The sequence below is a fragment of the Nylanderia fulva genome, unplaced genomic scaffold (assembly GCF_048542155.1).
Source record: "Nylanderia fulva isolate GAGA-0341 unplaced genomic scaffold, ASM4854215v1 Scaffold3, whole genome shotgun sequence".
NCBI classification, from domain to species: domain Eukaryota; kingdom Metazoa; phylum Arthropoda; class Insecta; order Hymenoptera; family Formicidae; genus Nylanderia; species Nylanderia fulva.
This window is the reverse complement of record NW_028190368.1, coordinates 3157460-3184987: the sequence shown is the minus strand read 5'-3', so window position 1 is coordinate 3184987 and position 27528 is coordinate 3157460. Positions and strand designations below refer to the sequence as shown.

Genomic DNA, 27528 nt, shown 5'->3' with positions numbered 1-27528 from the left:
TAACTTTTCGCTAAGTCAAAGAACGTTTTGTACCTCCTCTGTCGGCGTCCGGCGATCCGTTCTCCGGGTCGTTCCCGGCCGTGTCTTCTCTCTTGACCCCGGTTACGCCGTCCTCCAGCTGACAGCAGTCCATAATTAAGTTTTCGTATTCTCGGCCGCTGAATCAGGGAAAGGAACGCGATGAAATTTCATCGAAGTGAGAAAGAGAGAGAGAGAGAGTTCGTTGTTTCTCTAATTGGCTGGAATCTGAGCAACTCACCTTATGACATAATTGACGCAAATGATATTTTGCTCCTCGGCATTTTTCGAATTACACACTACGGTGGCGCACGTCTGCAACCACGTGTATCCACCGCTCTTGTTCATCAATCGATAGTAATGCGTTAGTACTTGCCCTTTATGGATCACTAAAATCAATCATTAGCTCAATGTTTTCTAAAGGTTTCACGCGATCTATCATGCTGAAATATATATTGACAAAGCCATGTGGTTACATAATAGGGTATAAATTCTCTTGTTTTTCTAAGCTTCTCTGCAGTGTTTGCTGTTATCTACATAATATTATATAGATGATCATCTAGATAAAATTTTCACGTCATATTTTTATATAGATAATACAAATATGTATTATCTGTACTTGCATCTTAGCTGAAAAAAGTGTTATCTTTATTAAATTATCTAGAATAATGTTCTGATAATTTGGTTTCAAGTCATCGATAAAAACTTATAAATAAAAATATGAATATATTTTTATATCCCTTTTATAATTTACACTTTTTTTATAACTGCATTTACATAAGCGGTCTTCAAAATAATATTATCTGGAAATTATCTAGATGAATCGCTATATATAATTTTACCTTTTATCAAGATATATATTTAAAACAAAATCATCTTCATATTATCCAAGATAAATTTACATATTTTCATATCATCTTTATCTAACTAATTTTAAAATTATTTAAGCACAACACTGCTTTTCTGTATATTTTTACGAAAATATTTATATAAAATCAATTGTCGAAGCTATACCGTTTGTACGATGATATATAAACATTTATTGCGATTATACCGATTGATCGTTCGTTTATTCGGGGTGTATGTTCGATTTCACCTCTGTATAATGCTCTTAGAAGCCTTCACCTCGCAAGACATAAATTCGTTTGTCGCTACGAAAAGGTATTTTTCTTGTTTAGCTGGATTGGGACGCAAGCTGAGATTATCCACAATTCGTCGTATAATTGTCTTTGACAATGCGTTCGTTTCGAGAAATATATACTCTTGTCGCTGTTCAAAGAATCGCAATGACAATGCCACGTTAGGATACACATTTTCGCGAAGAAAAATCCGATAATCCTGTCAAAAAAGATCTCAACAACTCATTATCACGTGTCACGTCACGAGACCAAAAATTAATTAACGAGATATATGATATTTTAGAAAAGTCGCGCGATGATTGTTTACCGAGAGACCGGAATAATGATGAATTAGAAACATGAATTCTCTGATCTCTGAAACGTTGAAATACAAACAGATACGTACTTACTAAATCTGCAAGTGGTCGCGCGGAGTCGAAAAGACCAACGTATTAATACTTTTCGTGCTTTTCTCTCTTCCCGGACAGCTTTGACACCCATCGCGCTCTCTTTCACCGAAGTAATTTCCTAGAACAATAGGAGCAAGAAATTCTGCGTGGCAGATCTATCGACCTTGTTTTGTTGAAAAACGTATGTGTATGAATAACACGTTGTTACGACTTTAGTCTCGTTAATCGTTTTCCGGGTACGGACTGCGCAGCAAAAAAATAGAATCGAATTTTTACTCTTACGTTGCTGGAGAAAAAAAGCTGTGTTTCATTACGATATCAAAAACAAGTTAAACTTTATTAAATTTATTTAACGCTCTGACATTTTTTTCTACGTTTGTCACAGTCAAAGAGACTTCTCGATTTTTGCGCGCGACGGAATTTTAATTTATGTTATTTTCGATCCTTTGTGTGTTTTTGTTACAATACGCTTTGTCCGATTCGTTTATTTCTTGCAAATTTTGCAGCTTATTTTGCGTCGAAGATCTTGCAACTATCGTTTCTTTCCTTTTTAGCTGTCTCTCATTTAAAATCTTGATATTTCGCTTCATTTATTATTTATTATTTATTGAGTCTCATTTTCCTTCTCTTTCAAAATTTTCATTCCAGTATAATTAGTTAATTTTATTTCAGCCTAATCAGTAGGAAGAAAAATTGCCACTAAGAGGCACATCCTCGTACATCTTGGGAAAAAAAGAACCGAAAAGTTATCCAATCATCATTACGATATTTCAATATGATTGTGATTTATAATCGGGCAGATGATAATTGAGATTCGTTGGTGGATGCAATTTTCATTTTCTAGGACAAATTGTTCGGAACTCACGCAAACGCGCGCGATGCATTCTTTCGAACATTACACAGAAAGCATTACAGGGATGGGCGCGAATAAAGACCTCCCTCTCGTGTGATTTTACGCGATCGTGCAAACGGTACTCAGCGACTTTATTACGAGCGAGATTGATAACGGGCGGATATATCATTCATGATGGCTGTATTATATACTCACGATCTATGTGAGACTTTCGCAGACGATGCGCGTCCTCGCCGTGACACAGGGTGTAGAGATTCTTCCCCGTTAACTCGTCGGCCGTGTAGTCCAACAATTCGGAAACCCTGAGGACACGAGTTACAAAGGCTAATAAGGCTTCATTATTTACAGTTTTATTTGTTTCAGTCTCTTTCTTTTCTCTCTCACTATTTTTCTATTTTAAGGAACCATTAATTTTCATTGAAACTTAATTGTGCAGAAGGTATACAAATTTTCTTTTGCGATACCAAGTAATAAACCCCTTTGTTGTTCTTAAATAAGTGCAGGTGAGAAAAATATCGCTAAATCGGGAATATTTATTATATATTTTATTATTTTAATATTTTATATAAATTTTTATTTAAAAGAAATAAGAGAGAAAGAAAGAGATCCGCATTTTCTCTTAGAATTAACTCTGAAAATCATGGTAATCGTGAAACAATATGGTACACTGGAAGAGTTTTATATGGGAGCATCTCTAATTAATATTCATCAGAATAAAAAATATTAATATATTTACCACAAAAATATCAAAATATATGAAATATTCCCGATCGAGCAAAATTGTTCTCATCGTTAGCTACACTTATTTCAGAAGAAAACAGAGGGGGTTTATCAAAAATCAAATCCCAATAGATCATGCAAGAGTGGTACTCACTTTGGTTCGCAGTGCGCTATCCGAAAGTCGAAGTTGATCCGCGTGACAAACATGTCGGTCTCGAGACGAATTTCGTGCACACTCGGCGGTGGAAGCGCAATAGCAAGTCCGACCATGCCCATCAAAGGTGGCGCGGACTTTCTCGTATGGCTAAATACGAACTGTGGCCTCAAACGACACAGCAACAACACGACCTGTGTGTGTGTGTACGAAAAAAAATGACCGAATCTATTCGAACTATCAGACTTTAGCGAGAATCCTATTTTCTTACCCGATAACCCGACGACTTGAAATGACACCCCCTCTTCGTCAGGGTGGATTTCATCCTGACGCAAAACGCTCGGTCGTACCCCTTGTAGAGTCCGGTCGCCGACAGCGCCATTACCGAGGACACTGAGGAATATAGGAGGGAGAGAATTAAACCTCGATTCGAAGCGAAACAACTATTGGATCGTGCGAGTTTATTGATAAAATGCGCGCATTCGTACGATGACGCGAGAGTTACCGTCAGGATTAGCAGTGGAGCTCGAACCGTGGTCTTCCGAGGCGCCGCTACTCGGCGAGGCTAGACCAGAGTTCGAGGAATGCGGACCCGAGGTGCTGCTGGTAGACGACGCAAGTCCCAGACCGAGTTGCTCCGCGACCTCCGCGTGATCTTGCTGATGGACGTAATCGAAAACGCTCGACCCCGTCATTTCTACCTGAAATCATCACGGTTTTTTTTTCTTTCATTTCGGGAATGAAGATGTCCACTCCGCGAGAGACAGGAGAGACTTTCGATAGCCCCTAATAGCACAACATATCCGAAAGATATTTAGAGGATATCCAAAGGACGTTCGACATCTTCAGGATGTTCTCTGAACGTCTTCGGGATAGCTGTTAGAGTGATAGCAAAACATATTCGAAAGATATTCCAAAAATATTCAGAGAATATCCGGAGGACATCCTCGAACATCCTTGGGATGTTCTCTAATAGCACAACATATCCGAAAGATATTTAGAGAATATCCAAAGGACATTCGACATCTTCAGGATGTTCTCTGAACGTCTTCGGGATAGCTGTTAGGGTGATAGCAAAACATATTCGAAAGATATTCCAAAAATATTCAGAGAATATCCGGAAGACATCCTCGAATATCCTTGGGATGTTCTCTAATAGCACAACATATCCGAAAGATATTTAGAGAATATCCAAAGGACATTCGACATCTTCAGGATGTTCTCTGAACGTCTTCGGGATAGCTGTTAAGGTGATAGCAAAACATATTCGAAAGATATTCCAAAAATATTCAGAGAATATCCGGAGGACATCCTCGAACATCCTTGGGATGTTCTCTAATAGCACAACATATCCGAAAGATATTTAGAGAATATCCAAAGGACATTCGACATCTTCAGGATGTTCTCTGAACGTCTTCGGGATAGCTGTTAGGGTGATAGCAAAACATATTCGAAAGATATTCCAAAAATATTCAGAGAATATCCGGAGGACATCCTCGAACATCCTTGGGATGTTCTCTAATAGCACAACATATCCGAAAGATATTTAGAGAATATCCAAAGGACATTCGACATCTTCAGGATGTTCTCTGAACGTCTTCGGGATAGCTGTTAGGGTGATAGCAAAACATATTCGAAAGATATTCCGAAAATATTCGGAGGACATCCTCGAACATCCTCGGGATGTTCTCTAAACGTCTTCGAGATATGTGTGGGCACGTTAAGGGATGATGCCCCTCGCGAAGAAACGCGGCAGCCATGTTTGTGCCAACGTCGGCTTTCCGTCGGTTTTCCGAATCCCCGAAACACCCTATTGATTGCCCCACGAGCTTCGCAGGAACCCGGAGAGCTAGTACACCGGTCACCTCCCGTACCACCTCTCTCCACTACTTCCCTTTCCTTCCCTCCCCCCCGTGTCTACCTTCCTCTCGCTCGCGGCATTAGGAATGGCGAACACGCCGCCGTGCAGAGGCTACGTGAGCCGCATGCGACCACCTCTTCCACCCGCCGCCATCCACAACCAACCATCCCCCTTCTATGTCATGCTCTCGCCGTCGTGCCAGCCAGTATGGCCGCCAACTCGTACAACCTTCTCCTCTTTTCCTCCCTTGACCTCTCCTCCTTATTCTTCTCCACAACGCTATCAACTTTTCCTCCTTCTCTCCTTCCTCTCTTTCGCTACCTCCTTTTGCCACCATCGCCGCCACCGCTACCACCAACCCGGGTATATCACCACTACTACACCTACGTTTCAACCTCCTTCTCTCTTCCGTCAACTTTTTCCCTCTGCCCCCCTTCCAACCCCCCTTGGTACCCTTTATACCTTTCTACTATCTCTGGTCTTCCGGCTGATGGTACACGTTGCATTCGTACGCACGCGTTGCTTTTTATTCGCTTTCGCTTTCTCGTTATCGTTATCACTTTTCTACCCCTAACCCGAGGTTTTACCCTCCTGTCTCTTTCTCTTTCTCGCCTCCTCCATCCGGCTTCATCGATATCCCGGTACAACGAACTGCGCTTACCTGTGAGAGGCCGAGATATATCGAAACGGTCTCGGATATGTACAGGAATCTGCCATCAGCCGCGACAGCCATCGCGAAGCCGTCCAGGGACTAGCGACAGAAAATACGAGACACTTGAGGAACTCCGAATCGAATATATTCCGAGAAGACGTTCGAAAGAACGTTTATTAAGTATCGATGATCTATAATCTATACGTTTTCGAATATGTATATGTTTAATTATGTTTCGCATGTATTGTACATTTAAATGTTTCGTGCTCGATATACTAGATTCATATAACTGCGATTATAGAAAATTTAGAGGAGAAAAGATATCGTAATATAGGTGACAGTTTTCATTTTTGTTCCAGCTCTCAGCTTGAAAGTGGCTAAATACAAATTTATATTTTAAATTTAAATTTATTGCTTTGAAATTAATTTTCAACAGTCCTGTTTGAAAATGCATGAATGTTTGAAATATCAATCCCTAAAATTGATATGAAAATTATAGGAAAAATTTAGAAAACATAATATTATATATCGAGAAAAAAGGACTGCTTTATTATTAATATTTAAATCATGGAATTCGCCAAAGATTAATAATTCTCGACAATCCGAGTTAGCATACAAACGAGCACGAAATGCGGAATCTTCTACCTATAGAATCTTCTGATAAGTGAACTAATTACGCGGAACAAGTTACTTATATCGGTTCATTATCAGTTCTGATAAAGTACAATACATTTAATTACTGAGAAATAAAAGTATGTCGATTCTAGAAGATCTCTACGTTGATTCTGATATCTCTTCTCTGCATTTTTCATATATATATATATATATATTTATATTTGTCCGATGGATTCGTACAATTCTGATTAAAATAAAATTTACTTGAGATTATTTAATTCATTAAATACATTGTTTTATTTTTATTATTTAACAAGACAACAAATAAACTTACCTGCAATATGTGGGTACCTTGATGAATTTCGAAATGCTCTATTGCCGCATTCGACGACGCTCTGACTCGATTAGCACCTGTGAATAAAATTGTTATCAATACACGTTCAAGATATGAATACAGACTAACGAGACAAATAAATAATTTTGTTCATCATATTTAATTAAAACGTGAATTTCTTCTAATCGATCGCGAGATTTCATAGTGTAATAAAATTGAATTCAATTGGACGCGAATCATCGCGAATTCGGCGTTATTATTTACCGTCTAAACTGAAACATCTTCGAAGGAAGTATAAGGTAACACAATAGTGAACAGTTACGACGAACTGGCATACGCTTATCGAGAAAGGTATCCTCGATTGATCAGCGATACGTGACTCACACGGACGTACGAAGCCGCGTCGACCCCTTTTGCGCCTTCTTTTCTCCCCTCGTTTAACAAACAAGACGCACAAGGCTACTTCTTACCGTAATAATAATCCCACGCTCCCCAGTAGCACCGTAATGAAAGACTTAGAAGACTCGATCAAACTTGGCGCGCGAACCGCTTAATCTCGTAAGTCCATCGGGATGAGAGACGGAATGGCTCGACTCGTCGGGCTGACCCTAGCAGTTCGGGTTTTCGGTCAACAAGGTAATGCCGATATTTCCTACCGTATATATATTTAAGGCCGGACTCTCTGGGTCTAATCTAACTGGATTTCGTCTGTCTTGACGAATGCCTTTGTTCTCCTAATCATAATGCCCCTTTCGCGAATCCTCGCACACTTGATCCTTAAGGATGCATTTGGAATTTGTTTGGTTTTGCGATACGTGTGTCTTTTCTTTGTAGAAAAAGAAGAAGAACCGATGAAAGGATGAGGTTCCATCTTTCGGTCGAAAAGGTGGATTTAGCACGTCGACATTTTCGCACAGTTCGTTACTTCGCCATTTATCACAATATTTTGATAAATATAACTTGACCGCGCGATATTTGCTTTTAGGCAGCTAGAAAAATATCCGTACGCGCGATTCTTTCTGAACAAATATCACGTAATTGCCACCCCCCATCTTGATCGATTATTCTATACATGGTGTTAAAAAAAAGGATTACATATTTTGAGAGCGAGAGAATAAAAAGAGGTCTAACATGGACGCTACAATTAATATCTTCGAAGATACAAGCTATTGTTCTACTTGCGCTTGTTGTTCTCACTACAGTAACATTTCATAACAACATTAGAATTGTAGGTATTTATATAGATATCAATATGAAGTCTTTAATGCATGTCAGTAAAGTTAAGAATTACCAGGTGTTTGAAAGAATACGTGAGACGTAGGACTGGAAAATGCAAACCTATAGTAAATATTCTTTCGTTTAAGGGCAATAAGCTCAAGCAGAAAAAATGTTCATTAGATCCAGGTTCATTGCACATTTTTTTTCTTATTTCGATCAATACCATTTGCTATCGAAGTGTGTAATCCTTTTTTTTGAACAGCCTGTCTAGAGCCCGAAATACCTCGCGAATGAAGCGAGGTCTATCTCTGTTCCGTCTCTCGAAATCTCGAATCATTTTACTCGGTTAAGTCGAGAAGCCTCGACTACTGGTCCTGACATGCGGCTGTGAATAGAAGAGGGGTGGCACTGGATTTAGTTTGACGAGGAGTTGCGGCAGCGATGCGCGGCACCTAACTCAATTTTGTTAGTTTAGTTACATTGGCGGTTGGTAACGCGAGGCCTTGCGCGCGTATAGGGGTTGTCGTGATTAGATTTTCATGCGGATAGTGGTAGACGAGAGAGAGAGAGAGAGAGAGAAAGAGCAAGACGCATCTATACCTAAGCCTTTATACGTACCCGCGTACGTGCGGAACCTCTCTCTAACGTTTTTCGCGACCCTCCCGCACTGTAAATATTAACTCAACCAGCACCCTTGTGCACTCCGAAAATATGCGGCGACGAGCGAGTGAGGTTTCCCGATCTTTACGATTTCCCTTCATGGGGAAAGGATTTTTCTCTCATCGAGTAGACAGGCTGCATTTATTCCTGTTCGCAATCTTCGGTCGATATAGCACTACTGTTCAGAAAACATTAACCGGACGAGACTAGTTTCTTATGGTTTTGCTATAAATACTATAGTCTAGTTTCCAAATTATTTTATCGCGTCACAAGTTTGAGAAATTTTTAATTAAAGTTGTAAAAAAGGCTTTTTCAATAAAAAGTTTTATTGAAATCCAAATAAAGTATATTGTTATAGGACTTTTAATTATTCTCGAAAGGAATTTTCGGTGTCGATTAATAAGATATCCATGGTTAAATATGAGCTGTATATGGATTTGTATAAAAAAAGCATTTTTAAAATTTTGACATTCTCCATATCGAGTATCATTTTGAATTTGACAATTTTGACACTGAAGTCGTATTTAATGGTCTACGAAATCCTTAAAAGATATTCAGTAAATCGTCATCTAATTGTAAGTCACAGATAACTTCCGCAACACAGCTCACAATTAATCATCGATATCTTATTAACCATAATCGACACGAACAATTTCTTCTGAGGATTAAAAGTCCTAACAACATACTTTATATTGATTGCAATAAAACTTGTCCAGCACGTCACATATCATAGTTATAATATGACTTTAATTAAAAATTTCTCAAAATTGTGACGTGGAAACCGGATTCGTATCCAAAAAACTATAAGAAACGTATATCATTCTGGTGTTCGAAAAAGTAATTTTTTGTTGAACAGTGTAATATAAGTCTATTCTTTCTTAAAAAAAAAAAAAACAATCGACTTGACCCTTGCAATAAAATCCGAAAAACACATAAAACCGATAGAGCGTAACGGTGCATCTACATTAATGAAGAAAAAGATTGCGAGAGAGCGACGAAGCGAAAGTGCGCCAAAGTAAGCCGGTAGCAGCTCTATTCCCTTTTCGCTAAATGAAGCACGAAAATGAAAGAGACCCGCGGCGATCTTATCGCTCGATGATTGCCGACAATTCTCTATTACTATGTATCTCTAGAAATCTCTCTCGCCGGCTGCATGGTCACTGGAATTATAAAGGGTATCTGAAAGCTCGATCTATCGCCGACGAGTCTGCGTGTGCTTCTTCAAGGAAGCAACCGTCCAATTCTTTGTTCGATATAATCCTAAACGTGTCCCAATATAGTTCTCATTTGGCGTTACCGCGAAACTATTTCAGATGTAGTTGCGAAACACGCGATATAAAGACGCGAGATAGGCGTACTAAAAAAAATTTCTCTTACCCGAGGCACATTCTTATAAATCGAATTACAAGTGTCAGGAGAGACAGGACACGCGTCGATTCTGTCGGATAATAGAGGAGACACGTGTCTGTCAAAAAGCTATAATCGGAGACGGAGTATGTGCTTCCCTCATTTTTTTTACTTCTATTTTTATAAAAATTGGAAAAACTATGATATACACGGAGAGAATTTTTTCTTAGAATTTATCATGGAATTTATCATAAAACTCATGGGAAAATATGGTATTGGAATAATTTTATAAAAGTCTCTCTGATTAATATTTACCACAATAAAAAATATTCATATATGTACATAGTATAATCAATCAAACATATTTTGTATCTCATTGTGATAAATATTAATATTTTGCCATTGTGGTAATTATTTATTAATCAGAGAAATTTTTATAAAATTCTCCCAATATCATATTGTACCACAATTATCACGATTTTCAGGATAAATTCTAAGAAAAAATTCTTTCTGTGTATATGTATAAATACAAAATCAGACATGAAAAAGTTAATAAAAGCCAGGAGCAAAACAAACTTTTAATTTTTCTCTTAATTATTTTGAACGTGTCGGTTCTTTTTTTGACCATCCTTGACATATCAAAACGTAGATTTTTTTACTAATTGATTTTGAATATTGCTGATTGTTCAGAATATTCGTTCCTTGTTCTTCTTGCTATCTGCGTTCGATTTAAGAACTTATAAGGGATGTGAAATTCAAAACACGTGAATTTTTTATAATCGATATTCAGGATGATCCAAAAAAGGACTGAAAATGTTCAAATTAATTAGAGAAAAATAAAAAACAAGTTTGTTACGCAGAATATCTGTGCCTGGCTCTTATAAACTCTTGCCGTACTAAATTTTAGATTTTCCTACTTTTATTTCTTCTGAAAAAATTATATCTCTAATTTGCAGAATATAAAATTATTATATGCAAATATAAAAAATATAAAAAAAATGTGTCGAAAGGTATCAAGTATGTATTACTCGCGCGGGAAAATATTGTGCGACGATACATTTCGCGCGTGTCCGCCGCAATACTAGTTTACTCTACTGCAGACGACGCGAGCGTAAAGGAATTATAACGCGGCTGACTTCCTCTCTTATTCTTATCCCTGGAGAGAAAGTTAGGTTCACGGAATATGGGTCCTGATCCCCCCTATTAACAGTTCGGATGACTCCCCCTTTCCGAGGTTAAACGCTGATCCATCAAGAGACATCATCGGCAGATATATCTTCATCGAGCCGACTTCCCGGATTACATGTCTATCGTAATGAATTAAAACAAAATGTTCCGCTCGGAAGATCGCGATGCTCTATATCGCGATTAAATAGATAGAGTGACAGAAATAAAAATAAGTGGATAAGATAATCTTATATTCGTTAATTACATATGCCAGAAAATAAGAGGATAAGAATTATATAATTCACAAATTTAAAGAGAATGCAGCTAAATTCCTCCCCTTTGTTTTATCATCTTCAATTGGAGTTAAATGATGGCTTATTGTAAAGTTTAAGATTGGTAGATTAATTTAAAAAAAATATGTTGAAGCAAGTTTCAAAACTATTAGCAACATATGGACATTTAAAATTACAGCAAATCGAACAGAAAAAAAAAAGAAATAAAACTTCTACATTAGAAGGTATTGAAATGCGCTTGAACAAGCACATGTTTGTGAAAAGTTCGATTATTTTATAGTAATATAAATTATTTGTGGCTAACAAATTTTATAGATCGCTTATTTCTTCGAAACGTTTCAACATGATTATATAATAAATATTTATTTCAATACTGCCTTATAAATCATTTATTTGCAACAAATAAATATTTATCTGTTTTCTTATATCAAATAAATAGTTATTCACATCAAATCAATATTATTAGGTTCAAGTAAATGATTTATAAGGCAATATTGAAATAAATATTTAATAAATTATATATATATATATTTAAAAAATTGTTTAACATATTTTAATATACTAATCAAAAGCTTTCATTCAACCATCATCCGGCTAAATTGGAGATAGTGAAAAAAAGAGAAGATTTCTCTACGTAGACTCAAGATTGCATTTTTGAAATAGAGTTTTTGGAGAAAAAAAATTTTCTCGCTACAATAAGTAAGTGGATATGCGCGACACGTACTTTATCTTACCTTTGACAGATTGAAATAAATATTTAATAAATTATATATATATATATATATTTAAAAAATTGTTTAACATATTTTAATATACTAATCAAAAGCTTTCATTCAACCATCATCCGGCTAAATTGGAGATGGTGAAAAAAAGAGAAGATTTCTCTACGTAGACTCGAGATTGCATTTTTGAAATACAGTTTTTGGAGAAAAAGGATAAGTAAGTGGATATGCGCGACTCGTACTTTATCTTACCTTTGACAGATTTGCTGGGCGGTGGGCCGTCGCGGGACCACGGCGGATCGCCGTGACTGGAGAAATCGCGGAGTTTGAGATACGAGATCGTTAGTCTTATTATGGAGGCTTATTATGGAGGCTTTATCCAGCTGGGAGGTAATGGCCGCCGGTAGAGGAAGCATTTTCGCGAGCTCGTAGAACTCAAAGTTCTCTTTACCACGTCGCGACCTCGCCGCGTCCCGGCTCTTCTCCTTGCGCAACTCCAAGATGCTGTAAATTCAAACACACACGGACAGCGGTTACAGCGGCGAAACAATGCACATTTCTCCGACGGAGATTATACAAAGTATATATAAATCGTTATTACATGTGGATGGCAAGTTTTCGCTACAGAGTAGTCCCCAGAGAAATAATTCCGAATGCGCAAAAAAAAAAAAAATGCTCGATCCTCCGATTTAAAATAGCAGCATAAAGTATATAAGCTCGGCGTTTCTTTTTTCCCCGGGACTATCGGTTAAATGCAAGCGTCTGCTTATGAATTCGGTCATGATATAAGTCGGTCATAGAAAAGAAAGACGGCGATCGGCCCGCAAATTCATTCCTACGCGAGTCCGCGCTTCTTTTAAGGGATCTTCGCGCTCCCTTAATAGCAAAGTACACCTTTTTCTTAGGGGTGGGAGTTATTTCGCGCAAATATACGTACAGTACATACGACGCGAAGCTGAAATTATGCGGTCGCGCAAATAGGTGTGTAAAGGTGGAGAGGCGTGGCGAGATAGTGCGTGTCGTAGTGCGCCACCGCTTAAACGGCATACATTATTCAAAAGCGCTATGAAGCCCGTGTTTACTGACAAGCCGGCGAATGTAGAGAACATCGAACGTAACGTAACCACGCCCCGGGTGGACCCCGGTCCCTCTCTCGGCACCGGTTTTACATTTTCAACTATGTAAACCGCCGGCCAATGAAACGCCCGGCGTTTGCGCCAAATCTATGTGGACTTTCTTGTGGTCATCAACCTCTAGAGCGAATCGCCCTCATCTTAAGCGTATTACCAGGATGTACCGAATAAAGATCTTGTTCAGTTATTTGTTATAATTTTTTAGATTCCCACGCAGAGAGAATTTTCTCTTATAGAATTTACCCTGAAAATCGTGGTAATCTAAGACGATATAATATTAAAAGAATTTTGTAAGAGTTTCTCTCTCTAAATAATATTTACCACGATAAAAATATTAATATCCATCGCAATAAGATATAAAATATGTTCGATTAATTTTACTATGTACATATCAATATTTTTTATTGTGGTAAATATTAATCAGAGAAACTCTTATAAGACTCTTCCAATATCTACCATATTGTCCCACGATTACCATGACTTTCAAGGTAAATTCTGTGGACTTTCTTGTAGTCATCAACCTCTAGAGCGAATAGCCCTCATCTTAAGCGTATCACCAGGATGTACCGAATAAAGATCTCGTTCAGTTATTTGTTATAATTTTTTAGATTCCCACGCAGAGAGAATTTTCTCTTATAGAATTTACCCTGAAAATCGTGGTAATCGAAGACGATATAATATTAAAAGAATTTTGTAAGAGTTTGTCTCTCTAAATAATATTTACCACGATAAAAATATTAACATCCATCACAATAAGATATAAAATATGTTCGATTAATAATTTTACTATGTGCATATTAATATTTTTTATTGTGGTAAATATTAATCAGAGAAACTCTTATAAGATTCTTCCAATATCTACCATATTGTCCCACGATTATCATGACTTTCAAGATAAATTCTGTGGACTTTCTTGTGGTCATCAACCTCTAGAGCGAATCGCCCTCATCTTAAGCGTATTACCAGGATGTACCGAATAAAAATCTTGTTCAGTTATTTGTTTATCAATTTTTTAGATTCCCACGCAGAGAGAATTTTCTCTTATAGAATTTACCCTGAAAATCGTGGATAATCTAAGACGATATAATATTAAAAGAATTTTGTAAGAGTTTGTCTCTCTAAATCATATTTACCACGATAAAAATATTAATATCCATCGCAATAAGATATAAAATATGTTCGATTAATTTTACTATGTACATATCAATATTTTTTATTGTGGTAAATATTAATCAGAGAAACTCTTATAAGATTCTTCCAATATCTACCATATTGTCCCACGATTACCATGACTTTCAAGGTAAATTCTGTGGACTTTCTTGTGGTCACCAACCTCTAGAGCAAATCGCCCTCATCTTAAGCGTATTACCAGGATGTACCGAATAAAGATCTTGTTCAGTTATTTGTTATAATTTTTTAGATTCCCACGCAGAGAGAATTTTCTCTTATAGAATTTACCCTGAAAATCGTGGTAATCTAAGACGATATAATATTAAAAGAATTTTGTAAGAGTTTGTCTCTCTAAATAATATTTACCACGATAAAAATATTAATATCCAACGCAATAAGATATAAAATATGTTCGATTAATAATTTTACTATGTGCATATTAATATTTTTTATTGTGGTAAATATTAATCAGAGAAACTCTTATAAGATTCTTCCAATATCTACCATATTGTCCCACAATTACCATGACTTTCAAGGTAAATTCTAAGATAAAATTTTTCCCAAGGTATGCCGGATAGATCTTATTAAATTCTTGTTTTATAAACTTTTTAGCCCAATTTTTCAGATTCAAACTCTTTGTCCCTCTCGTCTCGAGTAACGAGACGCAATTAACTCTTTTTTATTCGAGAACACTCTCGGTAAACCGAAAAACGGGCAACCGCGCGCGAAATCTGTCCCCAGGAAGGCATCAGAGTTAAGAGTTTAGCCCATTAACTAACTTCCGTCGTTGTTCGATGGGGAGCGGAAACGTCTGTCCTGGACCGAAATGATTCGAAACGCGATGGGATTTTTATTCGTTCGCTATTGCGCTTAACGACTGTAAAACACCGATATACCTTTCCTCCCTCGCGCGAGATTTGCCAACACGATGGTAACCCATTATGACCATTCTCGACTGCGAACAGGGATCGGAAGTCGTAAAAACGGAAGAAGAGGGAGAAGAGATAGAGAGAGAGAACATCCCCCTACTGATAATACAAGCTGCCACAGTGTCAGAATCCTGTTTTGGCATTTCACAGGCATTCCGCGACACTCGATCCTCCCTTGGCAAAGTTTCCTTTACCAACCAGACTTTCGTCTTCGTCCCAAAGGGATAATGACAGATTCTTCCCTCTTGAGGCCGCGTTCTCGAATGATAGACTACGTACACTTTGCACTCCAACTTTTCTTCCACAGCATCAAACGCACATTTTTCAAGACATTTTCCTAAGACATAGATTTGACCGAGCAAATTCTATAAAAATGATTCCGTATACAACAAAAGAACGATTAAAGATAAAGAATAGAAGGAACAAGGGGTGGCGGCGCTTCCTTTGACCGTGTCGAATCTATCCCCCGAGGAGAAGCGGAAGTTGGGAAAGCTAAGCCTAAGCACACGGCAGCCCTCGTCCGTTCGTACACTTCGGGCTCGCGCGGTGAAGCGTCTGCAGACGTGTGAAAATAAAATTACGCCCAACTTTCGGTCAAATTGGTTGGAATTGGGCGGCCTCACGCGAGTCCCGAAAGTCCCGCGGGACCACAGATGATGGTGGTGGTGGTGCTGGTCCCTCCCGGATATCCTTGGCGATCCTCGAGAAAGGATCCACCGAGAGCTAACGTCCTCTCGCCTTCTCTTAAGTGCTGCCCATCAATAATTCAGCAGAGAGCTATGACGAGCTCTCGCTCCCTCGGATATCCGCAACCCTCCCTTTCTTCTTCGTTCTTCTTCTTCTTCGCGGATTCGAATCGTCGAGTCGCCACCACTCTCTCTTTCTCTCTCTCTCTCGACGAGAGAAATGCCAGCTGCGCGTAATAATCGGCCAGATTACCGCGAGGATAACATCGTTTCCCTACGCTGTCATGGAATCCGCGAACCCGATACATACGCAGCAAATCGCTCAGGATTTTTTTTTATATAAATAAATCTCTTGGAAAAATTTTCTCAATCCATATAATATGTGATTTTAATAAATGACAATGAATTTTTGTCAAACAAATTACCCTCATAATTATTGATAAAAATCTTATTTATCTCTTTCACCTTTCTCTTTGTATTACGATTTTATGTATCTTATAAAAAAATGATATAGTCCGGAAAATTATTTTTCTAAAAGACTGAACATTTATCGAGAATTAATTGTCCGAAAAATTGCAAAATTACGTAATCCTGTGTATTACATGTACGGGAAGGTTTGACCGTCACCGGGTTTTCCGGAATATGATTTCTGAGGAAGCGGGAAGTGAGAAACTGGTATCGGCAGCCGTAGAAATTATAATGCGCGTCGTAACGCGGGCTCATCGACTAATTCAATTAAACGATTCATTTGCCGGTCCCAAGCACCACCTGAGGGTATGTCCCGTTCCGTCTGTATTTCCGGCGCGTCTGTGTACGTGCGAAGAAGAGGAGGAGAACGTAAAGGAGAGAGAGAGAGAGAGAGAGAGAAGGACCAACGAATGGACCAACCATCCAACCTACTCCCAGGAGAGCCGTAGCCTCGCGCAACAATACAATGCTCCTAATGTTACGGCTCCAGTTTCGACATAATTTTCTTTCGCGGCCCTGGAGGGTGGCTATCGGATGCCCGGGCTTTTGTAGCGTTTCGACGAAAAATGTCATTTCCGCTGACCGTCCGATAACGAGGAGCGAGGAATAAGTTTTGCGCGCGCCGCCGATTAGATTTCGAGAAAGGCCGTCGTAAACACAGTGTTGTGCTTGGATTATTTTAAAATTAGTTAGATAAAGATGAGATGAAAATGGGTGAATTTGAAGATGATTTTGTTTTAAATATGTATACACGGAGAGAATTTTCTTTTAGAATTTACCCTGAAAATCATGGTAAACATGGACAATATTGGAAGAATTTTATAAGAATTTCTCTGATTAATATTTACCACAATAAAAATAGTAATATCTGCTACAATAAAACATAAAATATGTTCGATTAATTTTACTATGTACATATTAATATGTATTTTTTTATTGTGATAAATATTAATCAGAGAAATTCTTATAAAATCTTCCAATACCATATTGTCTATGATTACCATGATTTTCAGGGTAAATTCTAACAATAAGAGAAAATTCTCTTCGTGTAGATAAAAGATAAAATTATATGGCCATTCATATAGAGATAACTTTCAGGTAATATTATTTTTAAAATCGTTTCTGTAAACCCAGTTATATAAAAAAATGTAAATTATAAAAGGAATCTGAAAATATATTTATATTTTTATTTATAAGTTTGTATTGCTTAAGCTCAGCCACTTTGACTCCAAACTCTGAAAAATTATCTGAACATTAATCTAGATAATTTAAAATAAAAATAACACTTTTTTCTATCAAAAATACAGATATAGATAATACATATATTTTTATTATCTACGTAAAGATTACGTCAAAATTTCATCTACATGATTATCTATCTAATTTGATTTACACAACAGCAAACACTGCTCCAAAATCTCAGGTTTTGGTAAGGGCGAAAAGAGGGGCTATCTCGATATCTTTATCTTTAGTGAACTACTTTCAAATTCGTTGGTTGTACATAAGGCAGGTTCCACGAAGCAGAAATCGGCGCGCAATCATCGGCGATGACGATAGAATCGACGCGATTTGGCAAACTCTCTTTCGCAAAAGCCGCTGAAAAAGTATGTTGCGATGAGTCGCTTGTCTTTCGCCGCTTATGTTTTTATTCGATGCCATGAATAATTCACGATACATCCCTCGCTTCTAGTGGACCATAGTCCGCGATTTCATTCATGATGCAACGCCTGAATCATGCCGAGTTTTATAAGCGAGCGCGAAGGAGATAATGTCGCGTGTGCAAATTCGCGGCGTGTTGCGCAATTAACGTAGAACGAGGAATTTAGGATGTATGCTTTGCCGTTCAACGCAATGAACAATGGAGCCAAAATTGCGTTTCGATACGATTTTCATACGATTGTATCGCGATTTTTGAAACTTTGCGCGCGCGTCTGTTCTTACAAATATTTTTTAGCGAGATTAATTTATTAATATTTATCATATTATATTGTATTTTTTGTCTTCTATATTGTATTATATTGTATTTATTGTGAAAGACAGACGAGTGAGGCAACGCTTTCCACGGAACAGGGCGGGATCTGAATGGAAGCGGATGAAACGAAAGGGAAAAAAAGCATAAGGATAACGCCGGGAGCACTATAAAGCATCCCGCTGCACTCGTGGACGTAAATCACGACGCATGCATACATGCATGCATATACATCTACAATAAAACGGCAGGGGTGGGAGAAAGGGAAACAAGAGGATAAAAAAATGAAAAGAGTGGAGAAAGAGAGTCGCGACGGCGAGGAAAGAGAAAGGGAGAGAGAGAAGCAGAGACACCGGGTAGATAGAGAGACGGAGGGAAGTTGGCTCCTGATGACGCGCAGATAAGGGAGGGCTTAAAGTCTACGTGATGAGCTTCCCGATGCGGAGGAGCGGAGGTCGAGCCTGAGAACTTTCGGTAAATGCACTTGTAAGAGCTGTTTCTTCTTTCCTTAACATTTTGGACGCGACCTCAAACTCTCCCTCAATATCAAGTCTGGTTTACAGCGCGAAGTGCGGTTTGCCTTTTCGACTCTGCGTTGCGCTTCTCTAATGTAAGGTTCACCGAAGGGATCGCTCTTCGTGAATTACCATTACGATCGAGAAAGTTGGAGAGATCGGAAAAATATGATAGTGTCCTTAACACAAATGTTTTATATCAAAGTAAAATATGGAAAAAAGTATATATATAGATGTAACTAATGTATTAATATTTTTAATTTGGTGTAAAAAGATGCCTGGTGTAATGCGATACCTACTTGAAACATCATAATGAAATTATAAAAAGAGCAGTTTAAAGAACAATAATATACCTACATATACTGTTGGGGAGAAATATGTGTGGAAGATGTATGCGAACACTGAAATCTGACGGTCAAACACATATAAAAAAGAGTTCTTATTTCCATCATAATCAAAAAAAATAAAAATATCAGATGTCTTTTAAAAAAATTCATAATAATATATTATGAATTTTTTTAAAATACATCTGATATAATATATATAATATATATAATATATATAATATATTATTAATATATAATATATTAATATAATATATAATATTGTATATTATTAGTATATAAAATATAGATACTAATTAAAATTATATGTATGTAATATTCTAATAATATATTATAAATTTTTTTAAGTGTCTGGTAACATGTACACACACACACATATATATATATATATATATATATATTACTCTAAGAATTATCTAGTAAAATTGTAAAAATGTTATATGTAAAAAAAGAAGAAACAGCACAACTCTAAAATAATACATGTGAAAAGATCGGATTGGCAGAGGCGTGGACATTCACTGAAAAGTTAAGTAGTCGGCTAACAGAGAAAGCAAGGGGTTTCGAAAGGCCTCACGTCCGTGGCTCGCATCCGGATGCGCTGGTGTTTTAACTTCCGGGAACGTGAGCCCGTGGCGCGACACGGTCTCGTCGCCAAAGTCAGATATGAATCCGCGGTCACTGATCTCAAGTCAAAGTTAATTGCGACTTTTCGACGCTGTCACGCGTTAGTTAGATTTTCCAATCCGAATAATTAATTGCTTGCGACACCACATCGTCGATTGAAGCAGAGCTGTTTACAAGATTTAGCCTCGCGATACTCATCGTACAAATAATAAAATTATCAAATGGAATTTCACGAGCCACCCCTATTGATCAAAAATACCAAATTAGACGTAATAATAAATTGTGCAAAATAATTAAACAGGAATTTAACAAAACCCTCTTAGCTCTTTGTGATGCCTGAATTTTCCAATCCAAATAATTAATTGCTTGCGACACCACATCGCCGATTGAAGCAGAGCTGTTTACAAGATTTAGCCTCGCGATACTCATCGTACAAATAAAATTATCAAATGGAATTTCACGAGCCACCCCTATTGATCAAAAATACCAAATTAGACGTAATAATAAATTGTGCAAAATAATTAAAGAGGAATTTAACAAAACCCTCTTAGCTCTTTGTGATACCTGAATGTATACTCATATATCAAAGTCCTGATTTATTATTTCAATAGATCATACTTTCGCAAATGTATATAAAAAAAACTAAGGGAGGGAATTATTTCGCGTGGCGGAGATGCACAGGAGATTAAGATGATCGTCGGATCGCATCAGGGCGATTGGTTCGTTACCGCGGCGGCGTGGCGCGTCGGAAAATCAAAATAGAGGTATATTGGAGAAGGGTGGATGAGGGCGACAAGCGAAAGGTAACATTTGACGGCTCCCCCGGTTGCCCCGTCAGCATCAGCGTTCTCCTCCGATATCGCATCGGGTTTACGGCCGCGGCGTGACGTACTCGTCTACCCCCATTGGTTTACCACCCTCGCGCCTTATACCTACCTACCTACCGCCACCCATCACCATTCCCATTATCCACTCACTGTGACAGAGCTCTCTTGGGACCGTACCCTGTACTACGGCCGGCCCTTTCGTCCGATTTCGAAGGGCCGCGGAAATTCTCGATGTCAATCGCTCTTCTCCTCGTACCTGCGTAATTCGTCGAACGGGACATGATTACGTCAAGAGGAGGCATCAATAAGATTGTACATATGACGCGCCCGGGCTAAGGATTTCGGGACTAGTCGAATTATTAAGTATTTCAAGTTGTTATCTTTCGTGAAATAAAACACACACCTGGACATCCTCTTCTAGGATCTCTTTCTAGGATCTAAATTGAAGAAAGATATATAGGTGTGTGATTTGAAGAGTAAGCTACATTAAAAAAAAAAAAAAAAAAACAAGATTTCGCGTTTACGCGAGAAAAGAAAGGAATTTCTCCTCGTACCTGCGTAATTCGTCGAAAGGGACTAGATTACGTCAAGAGGAGGCATCAATAATATTGTACATATGACGCGCCCGGACTAAGGATTTCAGGACTAGTCGAATTATTAAGTATTTCAAATTGTTATCTTTCGTGAAATAAAACACACACCTGGACATCCTCTTCTAGGATCTCTTTTATCTTTTAAGAGAAGCCTATAAAATCGAAGAAAGATATATAGGTGTGTGATTTGAAGAGTAAGCTACATTAAAAAAAAAAAAAAAAAAAAAAAAATTTCTCGTTTACGCGAGAAAAGAAAGAAATTTGAAAGAATAAACGTTTGATCGATCGATCAGGCAAGAATCGAGTTGCCGGGATCGATCGGCGGGTCGATCGCCGTCCAAGCTGCGGTGGTTAGAACACGACTACTTATTAAGCGTACGTAATTAGAGAAATAAGTATAAGAGAAACAACATGCCCTGGCTCGAGGAGAGGACCCTGACTCTGTTTGTACGGGACACAGAGGTCCGCCGGTACGAACCAGGAGTGCGTGAACGCGGGGTTGATGTTGAGCGCCCCAGCGGCCCCCTGATGGGGTCCGCCGACACCGACACCGACCCCGACCGGGCTTTGCCGTTGAAAGCCCCCGTAATCCATGGCCACCTGATACGGCAACATTTTCTTCGGACAGTGTCACTTATCTCTCTTGGTCACTTATCAATTCAAAGAAATCGGTCTCTTATCTTAGCGGGGCCGCACTTTTGTTCACCCGCGATGCACAAACCGGCACTCGAACCGGCACCCGTGTACCGAAACGCTCATCCTCCTCCTGGTGGTCATCGCCGACCTCTTCGTCCTCGGCGCTTCGTTCGCCCCCCTTTGCGAGAGACCTGTCAGAGCTAGCCTGGAGAAGGGGGCTACGTGATCGAAGAGGGTGAAGCCGCGACGCGCGAGAGCCTCGAACGAACCGTCCCGGCCCGTTCGAGCAACTAGATGGGACTGTACCGTCCACGAGACGTCGCCGGCGCACAGAGAGAACGCGGAGGAACGAAAGAGAGTCGGGAGAGTACGTGAATAACGGGAGCGTGCGCCGAATAACAGGCGGAGTTATCCCGCCCACGAAACGCCCTGTTCGACGAACGATACTGCTGGATACTGGCTTCCTGGCGGGATGCGCGTCCGCCCACCATCCTGTCTTATTTCGTCGACGACGTCGCCGTCGTCGTCGTCGGCGTCGGCCTCGTCCTCGTGGTGTTTCACTCTGTTCCAAGTCTCGGTCTCTCTCTTTCTCCTTTTCTCTTTGATGCTATGCGATGCTATACGGTACAACCTCGTTCCTCTTCATCGAGTATGCTCCGACAAGATTCTTCGTGCGATTTTCATTTCTGTATTTTTTTTTTCTCGGTCGAGACCGTGATTGTTAATTTATTTGAAAGTCCTTATATGACAGTAGATACGTTCGCAGTGATTAATTATTTTTTAAATATGTGTGTATGTGGTGTGTATATACCATATTGGATAGAAGTAAGTTTAAAAGTAGATTAAACTAAGCTAGCTAGTATTATTCGCCATAATGTCGGCATTATCGAGAGTGTCGGACAAGTCTTTCGCGGTTATGGAAGCCAAGAATTTTTGCCACGTTCATAATGTACCAATTTCTTACGTATTATGTGATCTTCTGTAACCTGCTTATCTGTTAGAAATATTTATCAATTATTGAAACGAAAGATGGAAGAGAGTCGTCGGCTTTAAAGTTCTTCATTTTTTTTTTCAGTGTCTGCTAATCTCATTTTTGCAACGGAGGAAATTTGGAGTAATTAACACTAGGTGGAAATTTTCCAAGAGATCTGGGAATAGAGTAACTTAGAACGCTAATATTAATGATGGAGAGGGTGTACCCGAGCACTTAATTACACGAGCAAACTTTAAGGACAATCTCTGTAGTTCGATGCATCTATTGATCGCAGATACGTTCTCCCATGTACGTGTAATCTTAACGTGAATCAGAGTCCTACAAGCTATTCCATGCCTAGGAATTAGCCCTAGCATCGCTTCAAATAGATTTTCTTCCGAAGATCGAATTGATAACATTTCGTAGAGAAAGTAGCATCGTCGATATAAAATCGGACTATATCTTTATATACCCGAGTATTCAGATTATTGTACATCGTTGCTTAAATTTGTGGATATTATCCAGCATCTGAATATTAAAATTTCAGACAATATTCAGCGAATATTCTGGTCTTTGAAATCATCGATAACTGCATATGCATTCTATTAATGGGCTTTTAATTTATATAGACAAAACAACCTGTCTATAATTTAGATGCAAACATATATATATAAAGTTTAATCTAATTGGATCTTGTGATCATCTAATCTCATCTAATATATTTTTATGCACGGAATGATAACAGAATGAGTTAGTCAAAAATTCGATCTAATTTAACGTATTGTTAGAAAGGATTTCATACAATTTCTCAATACTCGTGATTGCCGAATTATATCGAAATAAATAAAAATGCGTGTATATTCGAATATTCGATAATATTTGATAATTGAATACCGGGGAAATATTCGATATATTAAATGAGATAATGATAAAATAGTTTGCAATTTTTTTACATATATACGATTTTAATTGTCAAAAAAATGACATAATTTTAAATTATTCGTCTGATTCAAAAGAAAAGCTATTTGATTTGATTTAAAAGAAAAATTTTAAATCAATTACATAAAAGAGAAAGAATACAAAAAAAATTAAAATAATAAATTAAATGCCAAAATGTGATCAGAGAGTTTTTCACCCCCGTTAATTCTCAATTCTAATTATAAGAGATGCACTTGGAAAAAAAATCTCTTTGAGGAACGAAATTCGTACATTTTTTCTTTCAACGCACAAGTTTATACGCGATGAAAAATGTAGGCGGTTGTTGTTCGCATTTCTCGAATCTTAGGCGACGAGAATCTAGCTTGGTACGAGACGATCGAAGCCTAGCACGGGAAACGACGCATCGGCATTGCTAGATACGACGAGCTCTCGCGCGAGCTGCGTGTATATACTTAGCATGCATCCCCGATACGAAGGATTCCTTATTGTATCGTTGCACGTGAGCGTAATGCACAAATATGAACTTGGCTGCGGGCTCGTTTCTACCGAGAGAGCGCCTCGCGGTGATAACTCCGTTCTCATAATCATACATATGGATGTCCTCTGTGCTACTGGTTGTGGGTCTTTTCGATGGTTAGCGTATCTATTGTATATATTATATATACACGTATACATACGCGTTACGCATTTTTTTACCTAAATGAAAAATTAAATGTTATACTCGTCCAATTTGTTTTGACTGTTCGAGTCACTTCATTATCTCGGAAAAAAGTGACAGATTCATCAAGTGCATGAGGTAACGACCCACTTTCTGACCCTGTCTATATATATTTTCATTTTATTAATTTTCCTTGACTGAAAAATTAAAAATTAAATGTTATACTCGTCCAATTTGTTTTGACTGTTCGAGTCACTTCATTATCTTGGAAAAAAGTGACAGATTCATCAAGTGCATGAGGTAACGACTCATTTTCTGACCCTGTCTATATATATTTTCATTTTATTAATTTTCCTTGACGTTAATTATTTATTCTATCAATTATCGATTAGATAAATAACACGATGTATTGAAATGAATAATCAACAATAAATCAGAGAGTCACAAATGCACAATAACTGGTATTTTTTTAAATAAATAACTTTATTATAATTTCTAGTTCCATTTACTCTCGAAATAAATGTATATGCGCGTTACGCTTTTTTTTACCTAAATGAAAAATTAAATGTCATCGCTCGCCCAATTTGTTTTGACTATCCGAGTCACTTCATTATTCCGGAAAAAACAGCGACAGATTCATCAAGTGCATAAAGTAACTTAATGGCCCACTTTCTGACCCTGTTAATATATTTTAATTTTCTTAATTTTCTTAATTTAATTAATTTAATTAATTTGTTCTCCTTTCGAATAAACACTAAAATTTGCATATTTAATTTAAAAACAGAAAATAAAACAAAATGACAAAAAAAATAAATTTAAAAACATTAAGAAAGAACAAAAATGAATTATGCTCCCCCTGAAAAATATCTTGCGGACGCCCACGAATGTTCCTTGACGTTAATTACATCAATTATCAATTAGGTAAATAAGATTATGTGTATTTATTATATCTAGTTCCATTTACTCTCGAAATAAATGTATGCATCCTACAGAAAACTCTATGATTCACGCGATGGAACAACTTGTCGATTTATGAATTTTCTTTGACATCGCTTCCACAAATAAAGAATAAGCGTTCTGGCTGCGCTTAAAAGATCGGAAAAGAGCGGGCCGTTTACCTTATATACGAAGTGATTCCCATACGGATGATCGATGTTATAACGCGTTATCAAATCTTTCGCGCAAAGTTGGCGCGCACATAAGTACTCCGGAGTCGCATTAACTCGCTGGTTAATCGGCCGCTCCTTCGATCGGATAATATCGCCTCTATATAACGTACATAACGATTCGTATCTAACCCTTTTCCGGGACAATGTATCAGTGCGGACATAAACGTCGGGCGTCGGGTAAAGAAGGGCCCCATAAAAGCCGCCCGGTTTCCCGCTAACCGCGGACGCGATAAGAGCTATCTCCATTCTCTAATTGAAAGTTAATTGGTCCACCGTTAGTTAGTCGCAGGAAAACCCGGGCTCGGGGCGGCAATTTAGGAACGCTGTACCGACAATAATGAGACCCTATCTTATGGCGTTACCGCCACCGCCGAACATCGCCGCGCGTTGTACCTTCGGGTAGGTACACGTATTACCTACGATGTTACGTGCGCGCCAAGTCCTCCCACGTGTCCGTAATAAACTGGCCCATTCTCTCTCCCGCCCCGTGTCGTAATCGAGAATTTCCGACAAACACGTACCGAACGCGCACGTATATATCCGAGACAGAAAGATTACGATCGAGGCCTTCCACGAGGAAGCCGCCACTTGCTGCACGTGTTCTCTCCTCGAAGCAAGTCGCGCTACTTACTTAGTTAGCCCCGGATACTGATTACCGGAAGGGGTGATATCGCGACTGACTTCGAGCGATACGAGAGTAGGTATCGTTTGCAAGGAGGAAGTGGGACAAATTCGGATTATATCGGAGAAACGACGAACTGTAAAAAAATATACGCAGGGTTTGCTGTTATCTAATTAAAATTATGTTGATGAAATTTTGACGTCGTCTCATTTTTATGTAGATAGATAATAAAAATATATATTATCTAGGTCTGCAGCTTACAATTAGATGGAAAAATATTTTTTTGTAATTTATATATATATATAAATTTTTAGATTTTATATATTAGGCACACGTATAAAAGAACATTTTAATAATTTTAAAGTACACAATAGTAATTACTATCATCATATATATATATATATATCATTTATATGTATATATAATATAAAAAATATATAAAAAAATGTTTTAAATAAATTATTATATACCAATATAAAATAAAAATTGGATAAAAAAAATTCTTTTCTTCGGAGGAGCAGAGAGACGTGCATCGCGAAAAGGCAAGCGAAATATTTGCCCACGGGGCACGAAATATCCAAGGGGGTACGAGGGTTAACGTACGTAAGCGTATGCGGCTCCTGTAATTTTTCAAATTGCACCGCTGTCATTCAACCCTCCGACCTTCGGACTCGCAAGCGGAAACGCATCGTTCTCTCTCTTTCTCCCTCCGCTCTGTCATCCCTCTCGTCCTTCTCGAATCTCTAACCCACCCCCACCCACTCTCTCTCTCTCTTTCTCGTCTTCGTCTCTCGTGCCGAATTCTCCCTCCGTTTTTCCACCGGCATAAGGGGAGCCTGGCTACTAACGAGAAACGAAGTTATTTGAGGGTGCTACAGAAAGGAGTCGGACAATCATAATAATCAAGTGCGATTCGCGTTTATTGTTGGCGATTATTGCTCGCCAACCCTCTTGGAAAAGCTCGCCGTCGCGCGCGACACGGTGGTAATAAATAATAACAACCGAATGAATCTTCGCGTCGCGGCGCGAAATAAATAGAGTTAAAAATTCCACCGATAGCACGAGAAAGAGACACACCTCTCGCGAGATAAGTCTCTGCGAAATATATTTCGTGACGGCTCTTCCGGCCGC

General features: G+C 38.3%; 1 protein-coding gene across 1 annotated transcript in view; it reads right to left on the bottom strand.

The window, feature by feature from the left end:
* The window catches only part of LOC114928753 (protein trachealess), a 93851-nt gene that overhangs the window by 3157 nt on the left and 63166 nt on the right, over positions 1–27528 (bottom strand). The window contains 10 exon segments of the mRNA XM_029300087.2: positions 34–158; positions 260–407; positions 2595–2701; positions 3274–3467; positions 3545–3666; positions 3779–3974; positions 5796–5885; positions 6736–6812; positions 12395–12515; positions 12517–12646. Of these exon segments, the coding sequence (XP_029155920.2) occupies positions 34–158; positions 260–407; positions 2595–2701; positions 3274–3467; positions 3545–3666; positions 3779–3974; positions 5796–5885; positions 6736–6812; positions 12395–12515; positions 12517–12646 (1310 nt within the window).